The sequence below is a fragment of the Macaca thibetana genome, chromosome 2 (genome assembly GCF_024542745.1).
Source record: "Macaca thibetana thibetana isolate TM-01 chromosome 2, ASM2454274v1, whole genome shotgun sequence".
Classification (NCBI taxonomy): domain Eukaryota; kingdom Metazoa; phylum Chordata; class Mammalia; order Primates; family Cercopithecidae; genus Macaca; species Macaca thibetana.
The window spans coordinates 53,637,532-53,658,787 of NC_065579.1; the positions used below are offsets into that span (position 1 = coordinate 53,637,532).

Here is a 21,256-nt window from a genome sequence, read left to right on the forward strand (position 1 = left end):
TAGCCCCTCCGCCGCCGCCACCAGAGCGGTGCGTCCCGGGGCTCGAGCGCAGCCGAGTACCCGCCGAAGGCTGTCCCCATCAGTGCGTGTCTGCTGCCGGGCAGCGGCAGCATCCAACCTGCTTTATTCCTGCCTGCAGCGCCACAGCGAGCGAGCGAGCGAGGAGGGGGAGAGAGGGAGTCTGTCTGCAAAGTGCTGCTCCCTGGTGCTCAGAGGCGGCTGCTCCAGCTCCAACTCTCATTCATTTCGCCGGTTAACATGAGAGATCATGGCCGCCTTCGGGCTTCTCAGCTATGAGCAGAGACCGCTGAAGCGCCCCCGGCTCGGGCCGCCCGACGTCTACCCACAGGACCCCAAGCAGAAGGAGGTAAGGGCGCCGGCGGCCTCCCCGGCAACCGGGGCCGCGCTCTGCAGCACTGACCCGGGGCCAAGTTGGCCCAGCGGGCATCGCCGGCGCTGCGGGGGAAGAGGTCGGGGAGGGGGATTAGAGGCGGGGGCCGGGCTGGCGGTGCTGGGCGACCCCCCGGCGGCGGAGACCAAGCGGCTGTCAGTCCCCGCGCTCCACTGGGGCGCTCGCTTTCAGTGTGCCGATCGCTTTCTCGTTGCCGGGCCTTGCACGGCGCCGCCGGGAGCTTCTCGGGCTTCTTCCCTGCCGAAACCCTGTTCGCTCTCACCCGCTTCTGCCTGCTTTATTTTTCTTCTTGCCGCTTCGGTAAATCGTCGTAAACTTTTTGAAAAATGTTGGAATGCACTGCATCCTACATTGAGGGCTTGCGTTTTGCGTTCGCTGGCCAGGGACGAAGGTGGGGGGAGCTTTTCAAATTTTCAGTTTGGAATGAAAGTCTTTTTTATCGAAGTGATGAATATTTAGCTCTCTGAGTACACCTCTGTAACCCTTCTCCCCTTTAAAAATTAAAATTAAGGAGAAACACTGATTTTCGTCTCTAGAGGCAATTGGCTTAATTGCTGGAGGCTGTTTTGTATATGTAAAAGCAGGCGAGTTACCTTGGGAGGGAATAGGTCCCAGGATTGCTTATTTCTTTGAATGAAATTAATTGGAGACACCTTGACTCTTGCACCAGGTACACTAGCTTCAATGGCTAGGGTAACCAAGGCGTTTTGTAGCTATGTATCTGTTTGTCAGGAGTTAACAAGTAATTATGTAACAAGTCTCTAGTTATAATGATCACCTTTGGCTACACCATTTGCCCAGGGACTTGCCTTTCTTTTCTTTCTTTTTTTTTTTTTCTTTTGATCACCTGCTACCCAGCTGTGCTTTCTGAGTTTGCCAGCTGCAGTCCACCCATCTTCTGTTCAGCTAAACACGAACTGACCACATTTCAAAACTTATCTTTCTGAGAATCTAAAAACCCTTCATTAAAAGTTTGTGGGCCCACTGATAGCACAGAAAGGGCCTTGTAAACCAGACAACGAGGGGTCCTTAAGACTTTCCTTTTGATAAATGTATCTGTTTCATTAGGAGATTAAGTGCTTGTTCTGGCTAAACCGTCTTGCTTATAAACGTGTCTGAGAAGTAAGGAACAGCAACTCCTTTTAGAGGTTTAGCACACTAAATATGCTCGAGCATCAGTGGAGTCACGCAGATGAAGCTGGGAAGGTTTTACAGGTGGTTTCCAGCACCAGCTTTACAGGATGGTAGAGGTTTGAGAAGATTACCCAGATTTTTTCCCCTACCCATTACCCCACGCTGCTACTCCAACTTAGAATGAAGTTAATGGTTAAGGACTGGAAATAATAGAGAAGCTGAGGATCAAGTGTAAAGTTAATAGCTTAAAAATTATTAGGAGGAAATTCTTAAAGTTTTGATAGGGACAGGGACATTTCGTTGGTTGCACTTTATCATCTTGTAATTAATGTCTTACTGTGTCTTTCCAGAGGGCAGCATAATTGATGGCATGATGGCTTGGGATGCTGTGTGGGCTTATTTAGCATTTGTTCTTCAGGCCAACGCTCATTTCAGGATTGGGTCATCTGTGATTCTGGAAAGAGTAATTTTGGATTTCAGGGTCTCACAACATTTTATGGCGTTCTAAAACTGGAAGCGACCTTAGGGACTACTTTTTATAACTTCCTTTTGACTAAGTGAAACAGGCCTGGAAAACTTGATTGGTTCAACCAAGGTGTATGGGTGAATAAGCAGAGGAGTTGTACCACCAAACCAGTATTTATGTCAAAACTAATACTACTTTGAGGATGATTTATGCTAAATTATGTTCTGATGTTATCACCTTTCCCCCAAGGCAGCCAATGTTTTGTCTCAGGCGGACAGAGTTATGTGTAGCTGTAGCCAAATTTGGGTACAATATGGAACAGGTGCTTGGCTGTTCTTGGGTGGCTGGTGAGTAGAGTTTCCTAAGCTTTAGTTATTTATGTACTATCTCCCTCAAGATTTCTACCCTACCCCTGTACCACCTGTAATTTTATTCTGAAATTTTCTTTAAACTAATTTTTAAGAAACTTTGTGTTTCCTGGGCAGTAATACATATGGAGTCATGGATTTATTGCAATATATGTATATATAAAATTTATATCAAATCATGTATACATACTATTTTAATTTGATATTACATGCACATATGTATATGATTATACATAATAAAATGAGAGCATTACTGTTAACACTTTAAAAGTTCATTTGTGTATCGAAAACAACAGTTATGTTCCATTAGAGATATGTGTGCTGGAAAATGCTGATTTAACGGAGGAAGTGTGGGCTTCCAAGTTGGGCTGACCTGGATTTAGCTTTTTTTTTTTTTTTTTTTGCAGTTATGTGGCCTTGGGCAAGTTGCATAGCCTCTCCTTTGTAAATTAGTTTGTGCACTTCAGAAAAAATTCCAAACCAATATTTATGTGAGAAAAGCCCTCCTCCTAGTAGAAGTTATTCTTGTCACTGTAAATGTAATTTTTATTGTTGTTGTTATACCAGTGGTAATAGTATTTCAGAAAAGGGCTCCAAGCAGATAGGGTGGAACCCTTGAATGAAGACCCATGTGGAGAAGTATGGGGGTGGGGGGGTGGAATATGGAAGCTTTAACCTGCTTGATGGATTGGTTATATTTATTTGAGAGCTTGCTGTGCATCAATATCCTATAGGACTTCATTATATATTGTGTTACAATACTTTGCCTCCTGCAAACAGACTGTCCTCAAGCCTTTAAAACAGGAAATCAGAAAACTGGCAGTCATCATCGAGACCTCCTCCTCGCTTATACCCCCTTCATCCATCAGCATCTATACATCCATCCGCACATCCTGTTCAGTTCCAAAATATATTTCCAATCTACCAGATGCTCCCCCATTTCACCAGTATGCTTGGTCTCCCTTCTGGCTTCAGGGTGACTTCTCTGCCCCAGTGCTCCTGCATATTCTGTTCTGGCCTTTCTGCCTGGACACCTGTCTGTCTAGCCACCTGTCTGTCTAGCCACCCCCTCACACTCAGCATTCCACCCAGCTCTTCTCACCTTAGCTTGTGTTTAGAAAGGTAGGCTCTGGAGCCAGTCTGCTTGGGTTGGGACCCTGGCTGTCCTGTTTATGTGCCCCTTATTCTCCCTGTACTTCATTTTCCTTCCATATAGAGAGTGATAATACTAAACCCATAGGGCTGTTGGAAGATTACCTGGATAATATGTGTAAAAAGCATTTAGAACAGAATCTGTCATAGATTCAGCCGCTCTTTGTTTGCTGTCATGAACTACTGTCAGGCCTGCCCCTTCATCATTCAAGTCTCAGGCTTTTCTGGTGTATCATTTACAATTATATACTTATTTGCATCTTGCCATCTCCCTCCAATAGGTCAGTTTCATGAGGGCATGGATGAGGTCTATTTTGGCATGGCAGAAGTACCTGGCACCTGCACATTTAGTTCCTAGAATGCTGAGGGCACAAATATTTATTGGAACGTGAGTAAATGTGGGATGAATAAATTAAAAAGGGAAATCTGGCGACTGAGGGGTGTTGGGGAAAGTCAAGGTTAAAGCTGAAAGTATCCTTTGCATCTATCTGCTTTGGAGCCTGGGTTAAGGCTGAAAGTACAAATAAGGTCCAGAAGTAGGAAGGAAGAGGAGGTTTACTCTGGGACAAAAGAGATCAAAACAGGGTTAGGCACAGTGGCTCATGCCTGTAATCCCAGCACTTTGGGAGGCCGAGGCGGGTGGATCACCTGAGGTCAGGAGTTCAAGACCAGCCTGACCAACATGGTGAAACCCCGTCTCTATTAAAAAATACAAAAATTAGCTGGGCACGGTTCCAGGCACCTGTAATCCCAGCTACTTGGGGGACTGAGGCAGGAGAATCGCTTGAACCCGGGAGGCGGAGGTTGCAGTGAGCCGAGATTGTGCCACTGCACTCCAGCCTGGGCGACAGAGCAAGACTGCGTCTCAAAAACAAAAGAAAACAACAACCAAAAACCAAAACCAAAAACAAAAAAAAGACGCCGAAACATTTGAAGAGTAAATATGTGCAGAAAATCAAACTTGTTAGAAAAATTGGTTGGGGCAGTAGTGAGATTTCCAGGAATCAGGAGCAGTAGAGCCCCACCAGCAGGGACCTACAGGAAGAATGGCCTGGTGTGCAGTGCAGGGGCTGCCCGAAGATATACACTGCATGACTTAGGAGAGCTGGTGGTAATGGTGGTGTCTGCATGCAGATATCCCAGAATGGTGGTTCTTCAACTTCAGTGGACATTCAGATTACCCTGAGGGCTTGTTAAAACAGATTGCTGGGTCTCTAAGATTCAGTAGGTCTGAGGTCAGGCCCCAGAAATTGCACTGGTGACAAGATCCCAGGTGATCTGATGGTGCTGGTCTAGGGCCCCACTTCCATAACCCTGACCTAAAAGGGAAGGCATCCAGTTCTGCAGGGGCTAGAGCATTCTGCTTGATACAAGCAGGGCTGGATTAGACTTCCGTGTATGGCTGAAGTTGCAGTAGTTTGGCTTAACAGCCAACTCAGCCCAGACTTGGTGTGCTTGTCCCAGAATTTGTGCCTTCTCTTACTTCAGATCTAAGGGAATGGACCAGGAAGTCTCAGTCCCCCTCCAGTGGCTTTTTCCATTACACTTGAAATAAAATGCAAACCCTTTACCTTGGCCTTCAAGGTCCTACCAGTCTGGCCCTTGTTCACCTCTGCAATCATTGCCTGCAGCCAAACAGCCTGGCTTTGAGTTCTGGCTCCCCGACTTACTGCCTGTTTGACTCAGCTTCCTCAACCGTGGAATGAGGTTTGTATTTCTTCCAACTTCATAAGGTTGCTGGGAAGAGAAAATGAGCTAATGTATGCAAAATGTGTGGAACCGTGTCTGTCACAGAGCCAGCACTCAACACAGGTCAACCACTATTAGCTGATCCCTTATTAAAGGATGCTGGGGGCCTCCTGTTGTACTTACCATAACAGCCACAAGACCCTGCCTTTCAGGATCTGGACTTTGAGTCACCCCTTCCAACTTGCTGTGTGGTGGGACCACAGGCTGCCTCTCTCTTCTTCCAACAGTCCTAGCTTCTTTGTGTATAGGTTCCTGTCCCTTGCTCCCTACAGCAGTTTTGTTTCCTGTCATTTGGTTCATAGCTCAGAAACCCCCACAAGGAGGCCTTCCTTGCAGCCCATCTTCCCTCATCCTTGCCAGTTCATTTCCCTGCGTTAGTATGTTTTGTAGTGCTTGTCACTGTCTGAAGTGCAATTATTAGGATACTGTTCTCTCCATGGCCTGCCCTCCAGCTGGAATGTAAGCTGCATGAGAGTAGAGGCTTGTCTGTGGTGTTCACATCTGTGAATGGCCTAGTGCCTGGGAGTAGACTAGGTGCTCAGTAAATACTTCATGAAGAAATTAATAAATGCAGAAAGAACTATTAATGAGCAATTGTGAGTATTTATAACATTTGACTGTCTCAGTGCTTGGTTTATTTTGGTAACTCCTGTTAGTTTTCTTGTTAGCATCGAAAACTCTTAAACACATCAATGCCTGTTTAGAGGCAGCTGGGGAAGTGAAGTGGGGGAGGTGGAAAGTTTGTTTCTTCAAAAGGGGAGGATGTTGATAAAGTTTTCTGGGAAGAAAGGACAGGTTGACCAGTTGACTTAGGGGACCAAAAGAGGAGGCAAGGGAGATAATTTGATTTCAGAAAGCTCCTCACTTGAGACTAATTGGCTGGCCCCAAGGCACTACTACAGACCTCCTAGAATCCCAGTGTTCAGGGAGGGACTGATGTTTGTATCTAACTCATGCCTCAGGTGACTCTTGGGAGAGGAGCAGTGTAGGAAGCACTGGTTGGGAGGTCCTGCTGTTTTCAGCTTCTCACAGTTTGCTACCCAAACTCTATGGCCAGGGAGGAGGAACTCAGCTGGTTGTCATTTTTCAGGGCCTGCCAGCATCTGCAGCCGAATGTGAAAGATGCTTGTTAAAAATGCACATATACACTTTGGGGAGACCAAGGCTGGAGGGTTGCTTGAAACTGGAAATTTGAGGCCAGCCTGGGCAACATAGTGAGACCCCCATCTCTACAAAAAATTTAGAAAGCCAGGTTTGGTGGTGCACACCTGCGGTCCCAGCTACTAGGGAGGCCAAGGTGGGAGGATCACTTGAGCCCGGAGGTTGAGGCTGCAGTGAGCTGTGATCTTGCCATTGCACTCCAGCTTGGGCTGTAGAGTGATACCCTGTCTCTTAAAAAATGCAGATAAAGTGGCCCAACTCTACCCTAGACATGCTAAGTCAGAATTCTGGGAAAGAAGCTCAGAAATTTGCATTTTAAACAAGCTTTCTAGGTGATTCCAAAACATGTCAAGCTTGAAAACTTTTGCTTTAGTTTGCTGTCCTTATCTCTAGAGAGCATTGTGAACTGGGCTTCCCCTTATTCCTACCTGCTGCCCCTGGTTTGATGTATTAGAATCTTTTGGACAAATAAGTACCTTTTGGTACTAAACAGTGCCAATGAGTTTAGTTACTTTCCTCCTTGAAGTTCTAATAACCATGGTTCCCAGCATAGGCTTGTTTTCTGTTGCTGTACACAGTTTATAGCAGAGGAGAGTTTTATGCCTTGGTTTTGAAATAGCTATGTCTCCCTCCTGCATGCATTTGGCTAAACTGAGGGATAAGCGAGCAGATCTTGCTTTGTTCCATGAAGCCATTCTTTGAACTTGTCAGGGTTGTGGAATTTTCTTTGACTGTGTCCCTGGGTTCTCAGTTTTGCTCTTTGGGGACCCCTGTAAGACTGTCAATTAGGGGTACAACCACTGTCCTTTAGCCTGTCAAATATTTCCCTTGGAGTAGCACCTGAGGAGTTGAAATGGGATCCTTGAGGAGGTTGGAGGACCATACCATGAGATCTGGAAAGTAAACTGCATTGGGTGAGCACGAGGCAGGAGAGGATGAGGATGCACAGACTTGAAAGATTCTAGTTGAACCAGTTAGTGCCACCCGCAGGTGTGTGCACATGTGTGCGTCTGCCTATACATATATGCACCCGTGTGTGAAGACAAAGCTCCTCGTTAGTGTAGTAGTGAATTAAGGAAAAAAGAAAAGCAGAAGTAGAAGCATAGAGTAAGTAAAACTTGCAAACTATAGGAATTGTGATGTATTTCTTCTGAAGCTCTCCTCTGATGAGGTTCTGGGAACACCATTCTCAGGGCTTCTAGACTAGGCAGGAATTTGAGAAGTTGGAAGGATCCACAGGAATGAACACGATGAAAGATGTTAAAATGTCAGGTCTGTTGGGCAGTGAAGGAAGGGGTGATTGACTTAGCCTGGAGAAAAGCTGACTTCAGAATCTGAGAAAAACCAGGTGGAGGGAAGAAATCCAAGGGAAATGCAGAGGGGAGACTCTTACCTCCTACATATTCCTCCCCAAAAAGGGAGTATGGAAACACTTGGACTTTTAATTACCTTTAGATAATTTCTAAAGCTGGGTGATGGTGACAAGGGAGTTCATGATACTGTTCTCTTTCTCTTAGAAAACGTGTATGTATATGTAAAGAACTGTGTCATTAAGTGATACAACAGCTTAATTTTGACTTAAATATACGTATACACAATCTAGAAGGATTACCACTCACATACAAACAGTTATCTCTGGGGTATAGGATTAAGGGTGATTTTTATTTTCTTCTTTGTACTAATTTGTATTCCAAGCTGTAACAATAGGTGTGTACTACTTTTGTCATTGGAGGAAGTACATTAAAGAATAATTATTAGGTAACTTTGACTGATTTAGAGAAATGGGTTTCTGTTAGTTCCAAGCCAACCTAGAACCCCTTTAGGTGATGCCTAGGCAGAGGGATCTCATAGGGTGTAGATATAGGCATTTATGTACCTGCGATCTACCAAAAGCTGGATAGGACTGGAGTTAGGACTGTTAGGTGATCATTCCAGCTCCGCAACTTGAACTGTGTGATATCCGCAGTTGGGTCATTTTCCTCATCTATAAGCTGCAGAGAATAATATCTGATATATAGAGCATTTTAAATGTGAAGCAACATTGTAAACTTAACTTTTTAATCAAATGTAAGGTATAATAAATTCAGTGACCTGCAGGAGCAGGTTTATACCAACTGATTGTTAAAATTTCAGGAATTTCATGAAATGGTTGATACCATGTTGGTAGCTTGAAACTGGCCATACAATTCAATAGTAGTAGTATTAACACCAAGGAAATTGGCAAATGCTACAAATGAGAACTTAATTTCATTTTTTTTTTTTTTCTTTTAAATTTGAGACATAGTCTTGCTCTGTCAACCAGGCTGGAGTACAGTGGCACGATCTCGGCTCACTGCAACCTCTGCCTTCCGGGTTCAAACTATTCTCCTGCCTCAGCCTCCCGAGTAACTGGGATTACAAGCACACACCACCATGCCCAGCTAACTTATGTATTTTTAGTCGAGACGGGGTTTCGCCATGTTGGCCAGGTTGGTCTCGAACTCCTGACCTCAGCTGAGCCACTGTGCCTGATCGACTTTCTTTCATTCTAAGCTGGTTAACATTTACCTGCATACCACCGGGTATAGTTATAGGTGGCAGACACTTTGTTGGCTACTTCACCGTCATTATTATCCTGCTTTTCCCTTGCCTGCTTCTCACTAAAAACTATTTTTTCTTTTTTTTACAGCCAGATCCTAGCAGGGCTCAGTAGTGCATGCCTGTAATCCCAGCTACTCTGGGGACTGAGGTGGGAGAATCACTTGAGCCTACAAGTTCAATATTAGCCTGGGCAACATAGTGAGAGCTGATCTCAAAAGAAAGCCAGATTCTCATTTTCCTAGTTTCCCTTGCATGTTGAGATAAGCATATAACTTAACTCTGGCCCAAGAAATTTAATAAAAATCTGGATTCCTGGAAACTGTTTTTTTTCCCTGTCTGATAAAGGTACAGGCATAGAAGGAGAATGCCATCTCCTGATGACCTGAAGGCTCCTTAGTTTTCTATCTTTGGAAAGGTAATAAAAGAACATAGCTGGAGCTGGGGCAACCATCTTATGGCCTTGTGGCAACAAGCTTATGGAGAAAAGACAACAAGAGGAGTCAGTTGAGTGGCTTTATGAATTTGCTAGGCTGCTGAACTGACCTTGGGACCACTTCTCCTTGGACTTCTTGTTAAGTAAACAAGGCATAGCCATCCTCATGGTTTAAGCCACAGTTGGACCATATGTCAATCTCTTGTAGCCGTGTAATGTTGTCAAGGTACTTTCTGTTTATATTTTGGTATCCTTGAATAATCGCAGCATGAGGGCCACCCCCCCTCACCCCCTTTTTTCCCCTCAGGGATTACACATTCCAGGAACTCTCCTGCTCTTTGGCTTCGTGAGGAATACATGTCAAGAGACAAAGAGCAGTGGCATCTTGTCCATCAGGCAGTGCATTGTGACCTGGTCCTATTAGAAATGGAGGGGGAACTGAACAGCCGCCTCCTTTATTTATTTCTGTTTCTGGCGGAAAGCATTTTGGTGGGAAGGGAGGAAGAACCCTGTTCTGTTTTGCTTAGAGAGGGAGATTCTGTAGGTCTGCTATTTTGTGGGGAAGCCATGCATGTTTATAGATAGAAGGGAACTTTGAGGTGGATTGTTCTAACCTTCTCATTCAATACAAAAGGAAATTGAGTCCCAGGCAGGTTAAAGTGACTTGTCAAAGCAGATCTGGGCCAAGCACTTGTGTGCCCTGATTTGTTCTTGCAACTTTACTTGGCCTCTCTGTAAACAGCCTCCCCTTCTGGTAAACACCCTCACGTTGCCCTGGAAATGAGAATCACTCTGCAATTTAGGGCACCCAGTGCCTCTGTGAGAGCTGGGAACTCTTCAGCTCACCACTTGATCCTCTCAGAGCTGGCCAGATCTTGTGTGGTGTTTCCTGGGCAGGGGGAAGAATACTTCAGAAGCTCATGCACTTTTGTCATCGTGTTTTTTCATAGAAGGTTCCCAGACCTATCTGCAGCCTCTGAGGATAGCTCTGGCATTGGCATTTGTGGGCTGTGTGCGTGTGCTGGAGGTCATTTCTATCTAGTTTCACTTTCTTGGTTGAGATACCCCCTTATTTATGGGTAGCTCTCTTGAGAGAGACGCACACAAGTGGTACCAGTTGCCCAGTTCCAGGAAGCAACACGTACATGACATTCTGTATAAATGGATCTTTCTTAGTTGTACAATGCTGTGACCCTGAGAAGAGGAGAAAAAGTTTAGCCCTTGGATTTTATTTTCCATGTTTTGCACAAAATCTTACTATAACATATGCATGCCAAACAAATTCAGTCATTCAGCAAATGTGATTGAGCACCTTGTAGGCTCTTTGACAGCTATGGCGCTATGAGGACAGGACCACAGACTTGTATTCCCTACTGCATCGCTGACTTCCAACACAGTGCCTGGCCTACACCTAGAACTCAAAACTTTCTTTTAAGAATGCGTGTAAGAATCCATAAATGCTAAGAGCATTAGATACGGTCCTGGTGCCCCAGGCCTTCAGCCTAGAGCAGTTAATTTCCACTGGTGAGGGGCGAGGGTGCATTTTCTTTCTCTCTCCTTAGGACGTTGGCAGTGTCTGGAGACATTTTGGGTTGCTACAACTGGGTGTGTGTCTTGGTACTTGCATCTAGTGGGTAGAATCCAGGGATGCTGCTAATGTTCACCAATGCACCAAACAACCCCCTACACCAAGGGCTTAACTGGCGCCTGCTATCAGTAGTTCCAGGATTGAGAAACTGTCGTCTAGAGGAAGTGATGGACCTGTAAATGAGGAGCACATGTTTCAAATATTCTTTAAGAGGAAGGTGCAAAGTGCTGTGGAAACCAGAGGAGGGGGAGTGACCCATTTTTCTGATGGGACAGATAGAAAAAGAAATTTTTGAATCTGGAACTTGGAGGGTGTGTAAGCGGATGGGGTTGAGGATAGGGAAGATTCATTCCAGGAAGAAGGAGCAGCACATGCAAAGGTCACAGGCCAAAATGATGTGGGTGTGTCTTGGGCTATGGGCCTGCCGCATGGTACGGGGCGTCAGGGGGAAAGCTGGGTTGGTGTGGGAAAGAAAGGTGGGATACAGTCATGGGGATCTTTACTTTGTGGAGGCTTTTGGATGTTATGGTGGAGGAAGCCAGCCACTGTTCAAGGGTGATAGGGGAATGAGATTTAAGATGGTTGAGGGTTGCGTTTTCAAGGGACAGTGCCTCTGAGGGTCATATTGAGGCAGAAGGATTGCCTAGCTAGGTGGTCCTTGACATTCAGAACTGGAAGTGGGTGATGGGTTTCCTGTGGCTGCCATAACAAATGACCACAAACTGGGTGGCTTAAACCAACATTCACTCATTCCCTCACAGTTCTAGAGGCCAGAAATCTGAAATCCGGGTGTTGGCAGGGCCACACTCCCTCTGAAGGCTCTCGGAGGAGACTCCCTTCCTTGCCTGCTCCAGCCTGCGATGGCTCCAGGTGTTCGTGGCTTCTTTGACTTGTGTCCACACATCACTAATTTTTGCCTCCATCTTTACATGGTCTTCTCCATTGACTGTTTTCCTCTGGGTGTCTCTTATAAGGACACTTGTCATTGGATTTACGGCCCACTCGGATAATCTATGATGATTTCATCCTTAATTACATCCGCAAAGACCCTTTTTCCAAACGAGGTCACATTAACAGGTTGTGGGATTTGATGTGAATATCTTTTAGGGGAGTGTTTTTTGGTCTATGGGATTGGGAAGCTCAGGAAGAAAGGAGGGGTGTATTAGTCCGTTTTCACACTGCTGATAAAAAGACATACCTGAGACTGGGTAGTTTATAAAGAAAAAGAGGTTTAATGGACTCGCAGTTCCACGTGGCGGGGGAGGCCTCACAATCATGGTGGAAGGTGGGAGGCATGTCTTACGTGGTGGCGGGCAAGAGAGAATGAGAGCCAAGTGAAAGGGGAAACCCCTTATAAAACCATCAGCTTTCATGAGACTTCCTAGCAAGAGAATGATGTGGGGGAAACCGCCCCCATGATTCAATTATCTCCCACCAGGTCCCTCCCACAACATGTGGGGATTATGGGAACTACAATTCAAGATGAGATTTGGGTGGGGAAACAGCCAAACCGTTATCAAGGGGTGAATTTATGAGAAACGTTATTTGGGTGGCGGAATCAATAAGGTGGATATGTGAAGTAAGAGGAAGGAGCACAAGAATTTATCAACACTTTTAGCTTAAGCCAGTGGTTTCTAAACTTTCTGCTCTTGAGAATGCTTTGCAGTCTTAAACTTTGAGGATCTATTAAGCTTTTATTTATGTAGGTTACATCTCTCAATAATTACTGTGTTAGAAATTAAAACTGAGAAATTTAAATATATATTCATTAAAAACTCATAGTCAAACAATTTCATGTTAAATTGTGTTTTTTAATGGAAAATAACTTTTTCCCCAAACCAAAAAATAGTGAAAAAAGAGTGGTATTATTTTACATTTTTGCATGTCTCTTTAATGTCTAGATTTTTGTATTTAGCTCTGCATTCAATCTGTTTTGAGACATTATTTGGGTTGAAGAGCATGAATAAAATCTGGCTTTTCACAGACAAATAGTTGAAATGTTCTCGAGAACTCCAGAGGTGTTGGAATTGGAAAACTACTTGTTTAGACTATTGGGTAGGTAGATCCATAGGGGTCCATAAACTAACATGCCATAGGGAACAAAGTAATTTAACTGTTTTCCAAGGATGGGGTGGGTGAGGGAGGGGAGGAGAGAATTAGTTCATTTCTGAATGTTTCCAATTTGAGGAACCCCTGGGGAGTCCAGGTTGAAATGTACAGTGGTGGAAGCTAGAAGTCTCGATTTGGGTGTGATGTATTCATAAATAATTGAAGTCATGGGTGTGATTACCTGTTGAGAGTGTGCAAAGAGACGGAGGATTGTATGACCTGGAGAGATGGAACTTTCTAGGGATAGACTTCCTGGACTCTGTCAGGGGATCTCTGAGGAGGGCAGTTGACAGAGATTTATGGGTGCAGATGCTAAATGACCCAAAGAGACAGTTAACATCAGTGAGACTCCAGCTCCATTTGCCTCCTCTTAGTTTTCCTAGATCTGGTTATCAGGCTGAGCAAGGCTGAACTGGCCCTGAGGCAGAGGATTGAGGACCCAAGGGAAGTGATAGCTTTGACCTTGTAATAAATCTCTTCCTCTTAGAAAGGAGGGGAGACAGAATTGACACAGGGCTCCCCACTTACCTTGAATTTTCTACAGGCATTTCCAGAGTCAGTTGGAATGTGCCAAGATTTCCCCAGTAAGAATAACTCTGCCTTCAACCCATATCCAGTGTGCTGCGGATCAGCTGTGCAGCTGCCTCCTTATTGTCAATTAAAATTTGGTAGAATTTGCTGCTTTCCTTTTCCAGCCTTTTCATTCATGGATAATCTAATGAGGTTGTTGAGATCTGGACTATTTAAGTCATTGGCAGGAGTGAAGAACTAATAAAAATGTATTTTGTTTGAAGTGTTGTTGGAATTTTTTGCTAAGATGCTAGTTTACTTAAAGGTATGGAGGATCTATCAAAACTGTGGCTGAGGCAGTGCTAAATAATTTATCATTCTCCTGAGTTCTGCGAAGAAGGTTAATATTGACATTGCTTAGGTTCTTCTTCTTCTTCTTCTTTTTTTTTTTTTTTTAATAAAGCTTCACACAGTGCTGTTATTTGACAGTATGGAAAATATTTTTGGGGTCAGAGTTGTTTTTACTTTGGTCAGTTTCAGACTAAATGTAAACTCTCTTGAAAAAGATTCTTTATGAATTGGAGACACTATTTACATTTCTACTACTCACTTGAATCTGCTTTTAAGTTATTAACTAACTGAAATGTTTTCAATATTATATTTTCATTTACTTAGTACTTGATATGTGTCTTCTACTGTGTTAGGTCATATGGAGGTGTAGAAAAGAAATAGAAGCCTCCTATCTGTCTCCTCTAAAAATGTGCTTCTCAAAATAACCGTGGCAAAGGATCAGGTTTTAGAAAAATTAATTTTCAATCTGTTGTAGACTAATATGATAAAAATGAATTACTAGGAAAATGAAATGCTGCTTGAATGTAGTGGTAATGTCAAATTGCTGTAAAAGTTTCCAAATACTCTCAGTTTTTGCACATTTCATGTTGAGGACCATGACAGTATCAGACCACACTCGGGGTGGTTGCAATGCTCTACAAGTTAATGTCGGTTTACCTACCCACATAAAACAATTTTTAAAATGACTGATTCATTAGTTTTATTTATTTATTTGAAAACTGATGAATAAGATAACATTCTGTATAGTGTACAAAGTGCCACATTACATTATAATAGCCACTACTTATTGTGTTGGTTATTCTGAGTGCTTTAGGTGTTTGGTTTTATGCCAGCCTCATGATACCTATGAGGTGGGCATTATCATCTCTTGCTTACAAATGAAGAAACTGAGGCACAGAGAGGTACTTAACTTGCCCAGGGTCATTGAGTGGCATAGTGATGTAGTTGGACTCCCTGAGTCCATGCTGTAAACATTCCGCTCTATTTATATAGTGAGTCTAAGAATGCTACGTGAGTTCAGAAAAGAGAGGCTGGATACATGGAGGTTACACTGGCAGATGTAGGGTCTTGAGAGAGGCAGGGCCTGAATGGGTGGGACATGCTGTACCAGCTCATGAGAAGAAGCTGGAAGGGATGAGAAGGGGGGCTGTTTATCTGCAGATCAGACCTAGTGGAGCGTCTGCTGGAGCCCCAGCAGGTTGGGGGATGGGGGGGTGGTGGTGACCTCACGTGGTTCTGCTGTTAGATTTATCTCACTAGGTCATGCCTAATAAATCCAGTGTGGGAGAGAGTGGAGTCGGGGAGGCTGGGAGGGAGACGACTCTAGTAACCAAAGCATGAAGTAAAAAGAGCCCGACTGATCAGGGCTTTAAATAGGACTGGAGAAGAATTGGCAGTTGGTGACAGATTGGTCAAAGGAAAGGAAGAGAGGCGAATAGACAACGCTCATATTTCTTGGAACACTGTTCAGCTAGGATAGTAGGTCCTGTTGCTTGAGGACCTCAGAGTGATACAGTTTTGTACTTAGTCTTCAGTGATGGGACAGGCATTTGAATTCCTTGGGTGCTGAATTGGAATGAATACTCAGACTCCCACCCACCCTGTGATTTCTAACTGGTATTAAATGGTTTAATTGAAGGTCTTATTCTTAAAAGGACCTTGTAGCTTTGGTTTATGCTGCTTGTCCTGTGCTTTAAATCTCCCTTTAATGCCTGTTATTGACCTCCTTGTGGGCTGCTTGGGTGATGGTTAATCACCAGATTTGCTTGGAAGGTTTACTAAGCTTGGTGGAGGTGCAAATGAGCAAGCCCCCTGAAAATAAAAAGGGTGGAGGCTGAGAGGTGCTAACAGAGGTTAACTGTTCAAACTAGTTTTTCCGAGGTTTACCGGGGGAATTTGTTTCCTTGACTCAAAATTATGTGTTTAGCCCCTCTGTTTCTGAACAATTGGCCTAAAAGTAATGAACAAAATTGCCAGCACCAAGAGCAAAAAAAGAGACATTTCCGTTCTCTTTCCCCTCTTTCCCAAGCAAGAGGAAGAAGGATGTTCTGTAGTGAACGTGGTTCACTGCAACCTCGATCTTCTGGGCTTAAACAGTCCTTCCACCTTTGCCTTCTAAGTAGCTGGGACCATGCCTGACTAATTTTTATGTATGTTGTTATTTTTAGAGACAGGGTGTCACTGTGTTGCCCAAGCTGGTCTTGAATTCCTGGACGATCAAGCGATCATCTCGCCTGGGCCTCCTAAAGTGTTGGGATTATAGGCATGAGCTACTGCACCCAGTCTTGTTGTTATTTTTCATGAATTTGCAGTACATTTGGTGGGGAATCATTTTTTTCTCTCCTACAACGTGGCTTCCTGCAGATGTGTGCTGAGCGTGGGGTCAGAGATGGAATTGAGGTGGGAAAGAAGGATAAAAGAAAGGAGCTACATAATGGATAAGTGTAAGTCAATTAACTGGACTGCAGAGGACAGAAACCACGGCTTATGTTTGTGTTCTCTGCCCTCAGATCACCTAGCACACTAGCTTGTTAAGTACTCTGTGAAAAATGATTTAAAGGAAAAATTTGTTATGTAAGATTGCAATGCAAGAACTATATGGCATACCTCAGCAATAAAGGATCTAAAGAGAAAACTGTCTTTTGAGGCTGCCTTAAATATAATTCTGGGCAGAATAAACTAGCAAATACCTTAAGTCTTTCTTGCTTTATGAATATGCAAATCTAAAAGTTCAAGTATTTTTCTCCTGCAGTTCCCTGGATTTTTTTTCTGAGAGCCACATCCAGGTGTTTGATATCAGAGAGTGATATGCATTTGAATGTGATTTGAATATGAATTAATTAATGGGATACAATTATTTAGATAAGAGTGGAGTAAATGCTAAGTATATTTAGATATAATTGGAATCAGAGGCTCTCTCCCACTTTTAAATGAGGGAGGAGGAACTGCCTGTCTCACTAGGACACTTCTGGGTAGGATGAAGGAGGTTGTCATGGGAAATTGGCACTTCTGAGAGCTGTGTGTTCAACACTTCATTCATGGTGGACATTTCCATCCAAATTGAATTTACTGAGTAGTCAGTCATGTGCTCAGTTTGGGCCATATGTGCTGGTCATACAAAAGATCATCATTGTAATGATGGAGATACCATTTTTAAAGTAATTAGTGTGCATGCCAGTTACTGTGTTGATTGTATCACAAGTGATTTCCACTTATCCTTTACAGTAGATGTGTGAGGTAGTTGGGGTGATCTCCATTTCACAGAAGAGAAAGGGAGACAGGATTCCAGTTTAAGTTTGTTGGAATCACACTGTGCTCTCCTCAAAGAATTCACTGTCTTGGAGCGTACATTGGACCTATTTGGGGCTTGCTTCTCATATGGCCACCTAACCATCCATTTTACTTCTCACCTCTCAGCGTCAGTTTCTCAGCCTATAAAACGGGACACATCCTGCCTAAGCCACTTGTCTATTATGAGGATGGTCATGAATGTGCTGTTTAAATGTGAGGGAGTGGTATTATTACCATGATTTTTTTTCTTTTTGCCTGCTGTAGGTACAGATGTAAAGGTAGTATTTGCATTTTGTGTTGAGCTCATAGCCTTTTGGTTTTGTTGGTCCCCACAGTTAGTGATTGATGGCCTGTGGTATGATTTGGATGGGGGGTGAATGCTAATAGCAGTACAGGTGACAGTGGATGTAAAGAACTGACTTTCATATGTGGCTTTGATGCAAATGTGGCTCTGGTGTTAGAAGGGTTGGGAGAAGGACAGGAGACCTTTTAGGGAAGTCCTGCCTCTCCTAAGTCAGGCCCCTACCTCTGGCCCTCTTCAGGAGGCTGGTATTAATGCTTTCTCTTGTAAATATTTTGGTTGCAATGGGGAAATTCTTCCCCAGACTCCTTTAAAAAATTTCTTCAAACAGCTATTAAGTATCATGTCAAGTAGAGGAACTCCAAGTAGAAATCAGTCCCCATTGCTGTGCAGTGAGCAGCTGAGATATCTGCTTATCCAGAGCCTTAGTAAAACTGCTTTTCTTGGCCGTTGTAGACTCTGCAGTAATGGTCCCCATGCTGCTGCTAAATGGACTGGATCCTGATTTTAGGGGGCAGTCTTGCCATGAGGAATAGAGCAGAGCCTGCCCTCCCCTACCTGTATGTTTTCGTTTCTTAGGGCTGCTGTAACGAAGTATCAAACATTGGGTGGCTTAAAACAATGGACATTTATTCTCTCATGGTTCTGGAGGCTGCAAGCTTGAAATCAGTGTATGCAGGGCCATCCTCCCTCTGAAGCCTCTAGGGCAGGACCCTTCCTTGTCTCCTCCAGCTTCTGCTAGCTCCAAGTGTTCCTTGGTTGTGGAAGCCTAACTCCAGTCTCTGCCTCTGTCTGCACATTACTGTCTTCCCTCTATATCCGTCCCTTCTCATATGTGGACATTAGCTATGCCAGATTAGGATCTGCCCTAATTCAGCATGAGTATCTTAACTTGGCCATATATGCAGAAACCCTATTTCCAAAGAATGTCCCATGCACAGGTATGGGGAGTAGGACTTTGATATATCTCTTTGAGGGATCCAGTTCTACCCATCACAGTGTGGCTCCAGGGCCTCTCTCCAGATCCTCCTCTGCACATCCTCCTGAGTTGGTCTGATACTAGCTGTTGCCTTCTAGGGCCTGGGTTGGCAGGTCATCCCCTCCTGTTTTCTCAGGATCTTCAACTTATCTGCCATCTCCCTTTCTTCCTATTAGCTTCAACTGCTTCCTTCACCGCCTTCTTCCTGGTGTGAATAAAACATGCACCAAGCTCTCACATCTTAGATCTCCTACCCTAGACCCCATTTTTGCATCTCTCCTCCTCTTTCTCCAGACTTCCAGAAGCATCCGGTGTACTCACTGTCGTCCTCACCTCCCACTTCTTCCTCTGCTCTTTCCAGTCTGGCTCTGCCCTCCTTGTTCTGCTGAGACACCCCTCTCAGGTCACCCGGAATGGCCGCATTCCCTGCAGCACTTGATTCTGTTGCTCCCTCCCTTTGGGAAGCAGTTTCTTCCTTCAGCTTCTGAGGTAATACACTCCTAGTTTCCTTCTCTCCTCTCTGGCCACACTGTCTCAGTCTCTTTTGAAGGCTTATCCTCCTCTAACTGGCTATTAAATCAATACTGGATTTTTCCCAGGGTCTGTCCTAGGTCCTGGTCTTTTCTCACTTGATCTTCTCTCTAGGTGATGCCAGCCATCCCCAGGCTTCAGTCACTAGCCATATGCAGACAACTCACAACTTTACGACTCCAGTCTAGACTTCTCTAGACCTGTATAGCTGAGTGCCTACCAGAAACATTTTCTCTGTGTGTCTGATGCCTCAAACTTACGATGTTTATACCTGAACTTGTGATCTGCTCCCCTTCCTCTGCAAAAAGCCCCCAACATGGGGGAGATATACCATCCCAAAAGTCTAGGACATCCTTGACAACCTTGCTCTTTGTCATTCTATCCAAGAAGTCAACATAAATCCTGTTCGGTTTCCCTCCTAAATATCCCTCCATTTCTTCCTTCTCTTTACCTCTACCACCACCATCTTGGTCCAAGCTACTATTATCTGATATTCCAACTCTCATGAGAGCCTGGTAGCTGGTCCCAATCCCCTTACCCTCAGCCTCCCAGTTGGTCTGACCCTCCTCGCCAGTCAGTTGTCCACACTGCAGTTCTATTCAAGTCAGATAATGTCACCTTGTCTGTCTGTCTGTCTGTCTCCCTCCCTCCCTCCCTCCCTCCCTCCCTCCCTCCCTCCCTCCTTTCCTTCCTTCCTTCCTTCCTTCCTTCCTTCCTTCCTTCCTTCCTTCCTTCCTTCCTTCCTTCCTTCCTTCCTTCCTTCCTTCCTTCCTTTCAACAGGGTCTCACTATGTTGGCCCAGTTAATCTGAAACTCCTGGTCTCAAGCAGTCCTCCTGCCTCAGCCTCCCAAAGTACTAGGATTACAGGCATGAGCCACCATGCCCGGCCTGATGTCACCTTCTTGCTTAAAACCTTTACTGTTCTTATGATGAAGACAGAAGTTCTTTACTTGGTTCACAGACCCTGCATAGTCTCTCCCCCAACCCATACTGCTTCATTCTTATCTTTTACAGCTGCATTCCACTTCCTGCTACTGCTATGACAGCATTCTTTCTTTAATTTTCCCAACCTTGCAGACTTTATCCATGCCCATCCTCTGTCTTTCGTCTTGTTAGGCACACATACACCAATGATTGTTACACCTTCCTGATGAATTGACCTTTTTATCATTATGACTTGCTCCTCTTTATCTCTGATAATACTTTTTGTCTTGAAGTCTACTTTATCTGATGTTAATACAGCTACTTCAACTCTTTTATGTTGTTTGCATGGTACATATCTTTTCCATCCATTTACTATAAACTTATCTGTCTCTATATTTAAAGTATGTCTTTATATTTAAAGTATAGCCTGTAGTTGGGCTCTACTTTTTTACTCATTCTGACAATTCCAATCTTCTAGTCTTGGAGTCCAGAGTCCATTGAAGTCTTAGTCCGTGAATATTTAATTAGCATTTAGTGTGCTTATTGATATGGTTGGCTTTGGGTCTACCATTTTACTATTTGTTTTCTGTGTCCCCAGCTTTTTTTTTTTTGATTATTAGACTATTTTAAAAATAACTTTTGTTTACCAGTTGCATTTTAGTTATACTTGTATTGTTTTTTGGAGTGGTTGCTCTAGGAATTACAATCTATACCCCAACTGTTCATGATCTCCTTAGTGTTAATATCGTGTCATTTCATGCAAAATATCAGAGCCTTACTACTGTAAGAGGCTATCCTCTTTAAGTTTAACTCCTACTTTGCAGTCAGAGCTCAGGTCAAAGGCCACTTTTTCAGAGCATTCTTGTCTAACTCCCCAGACTGATTTAAGCCACTATTATGTGCTTTCTGAGCAGGCACTTTGGGGTATTTATAACACTTGGAATTCGCTCACTATGGAATCCCCTGTACTTAGCGGAGTCTGTATGCATAATTATTTGTTAATCTAATGAAGGACGGGGAGCCAGCCTTGAGTTGTGGCTTGAAAAGTATAAAATATTTCATAATAATATACTTCAGGGGGTGGGAATGGCATGATGTAAGACTTAGAGGTTGAAAAGACAGTGTATGTGGGGTGGCATATAGTAAAGTAGATTAAACGAAAGTTAAAATATAAAAATAGAAAACAGCTATAATAACAATAGCCACCATTTATAGG

The 21,256-nt window shown here is 43.9% G+C and overlaps 1 protein-coding gene across 3 annotated transcripts in view; it reads left to right on the forward strand.

Moving 5' to 3' along the window:
* Positions 1–118: 118 nt before the first annotated feature.
* The window catches only part of MED12L (mediator complex subunit 12L), a 340,860-nt gene continuing 319,722 nt past the window's right edge, over positions 119–21,256 (forward strand). For all 3 annotated transcript variants that reach the window (XM_050779766.1, XM_050779767.1, XM_050779768.1), the window contains exon 1: positions 119–367. In XM_050779766.1, coding sequence (XP_050635723.1) covers positions 269–367 — 99 coding nt within the window. In that variant the 5' untranslated portion in view covers positions 119–268. The remainder of the gene's footprint in view (positions 368–21,256) is intronic.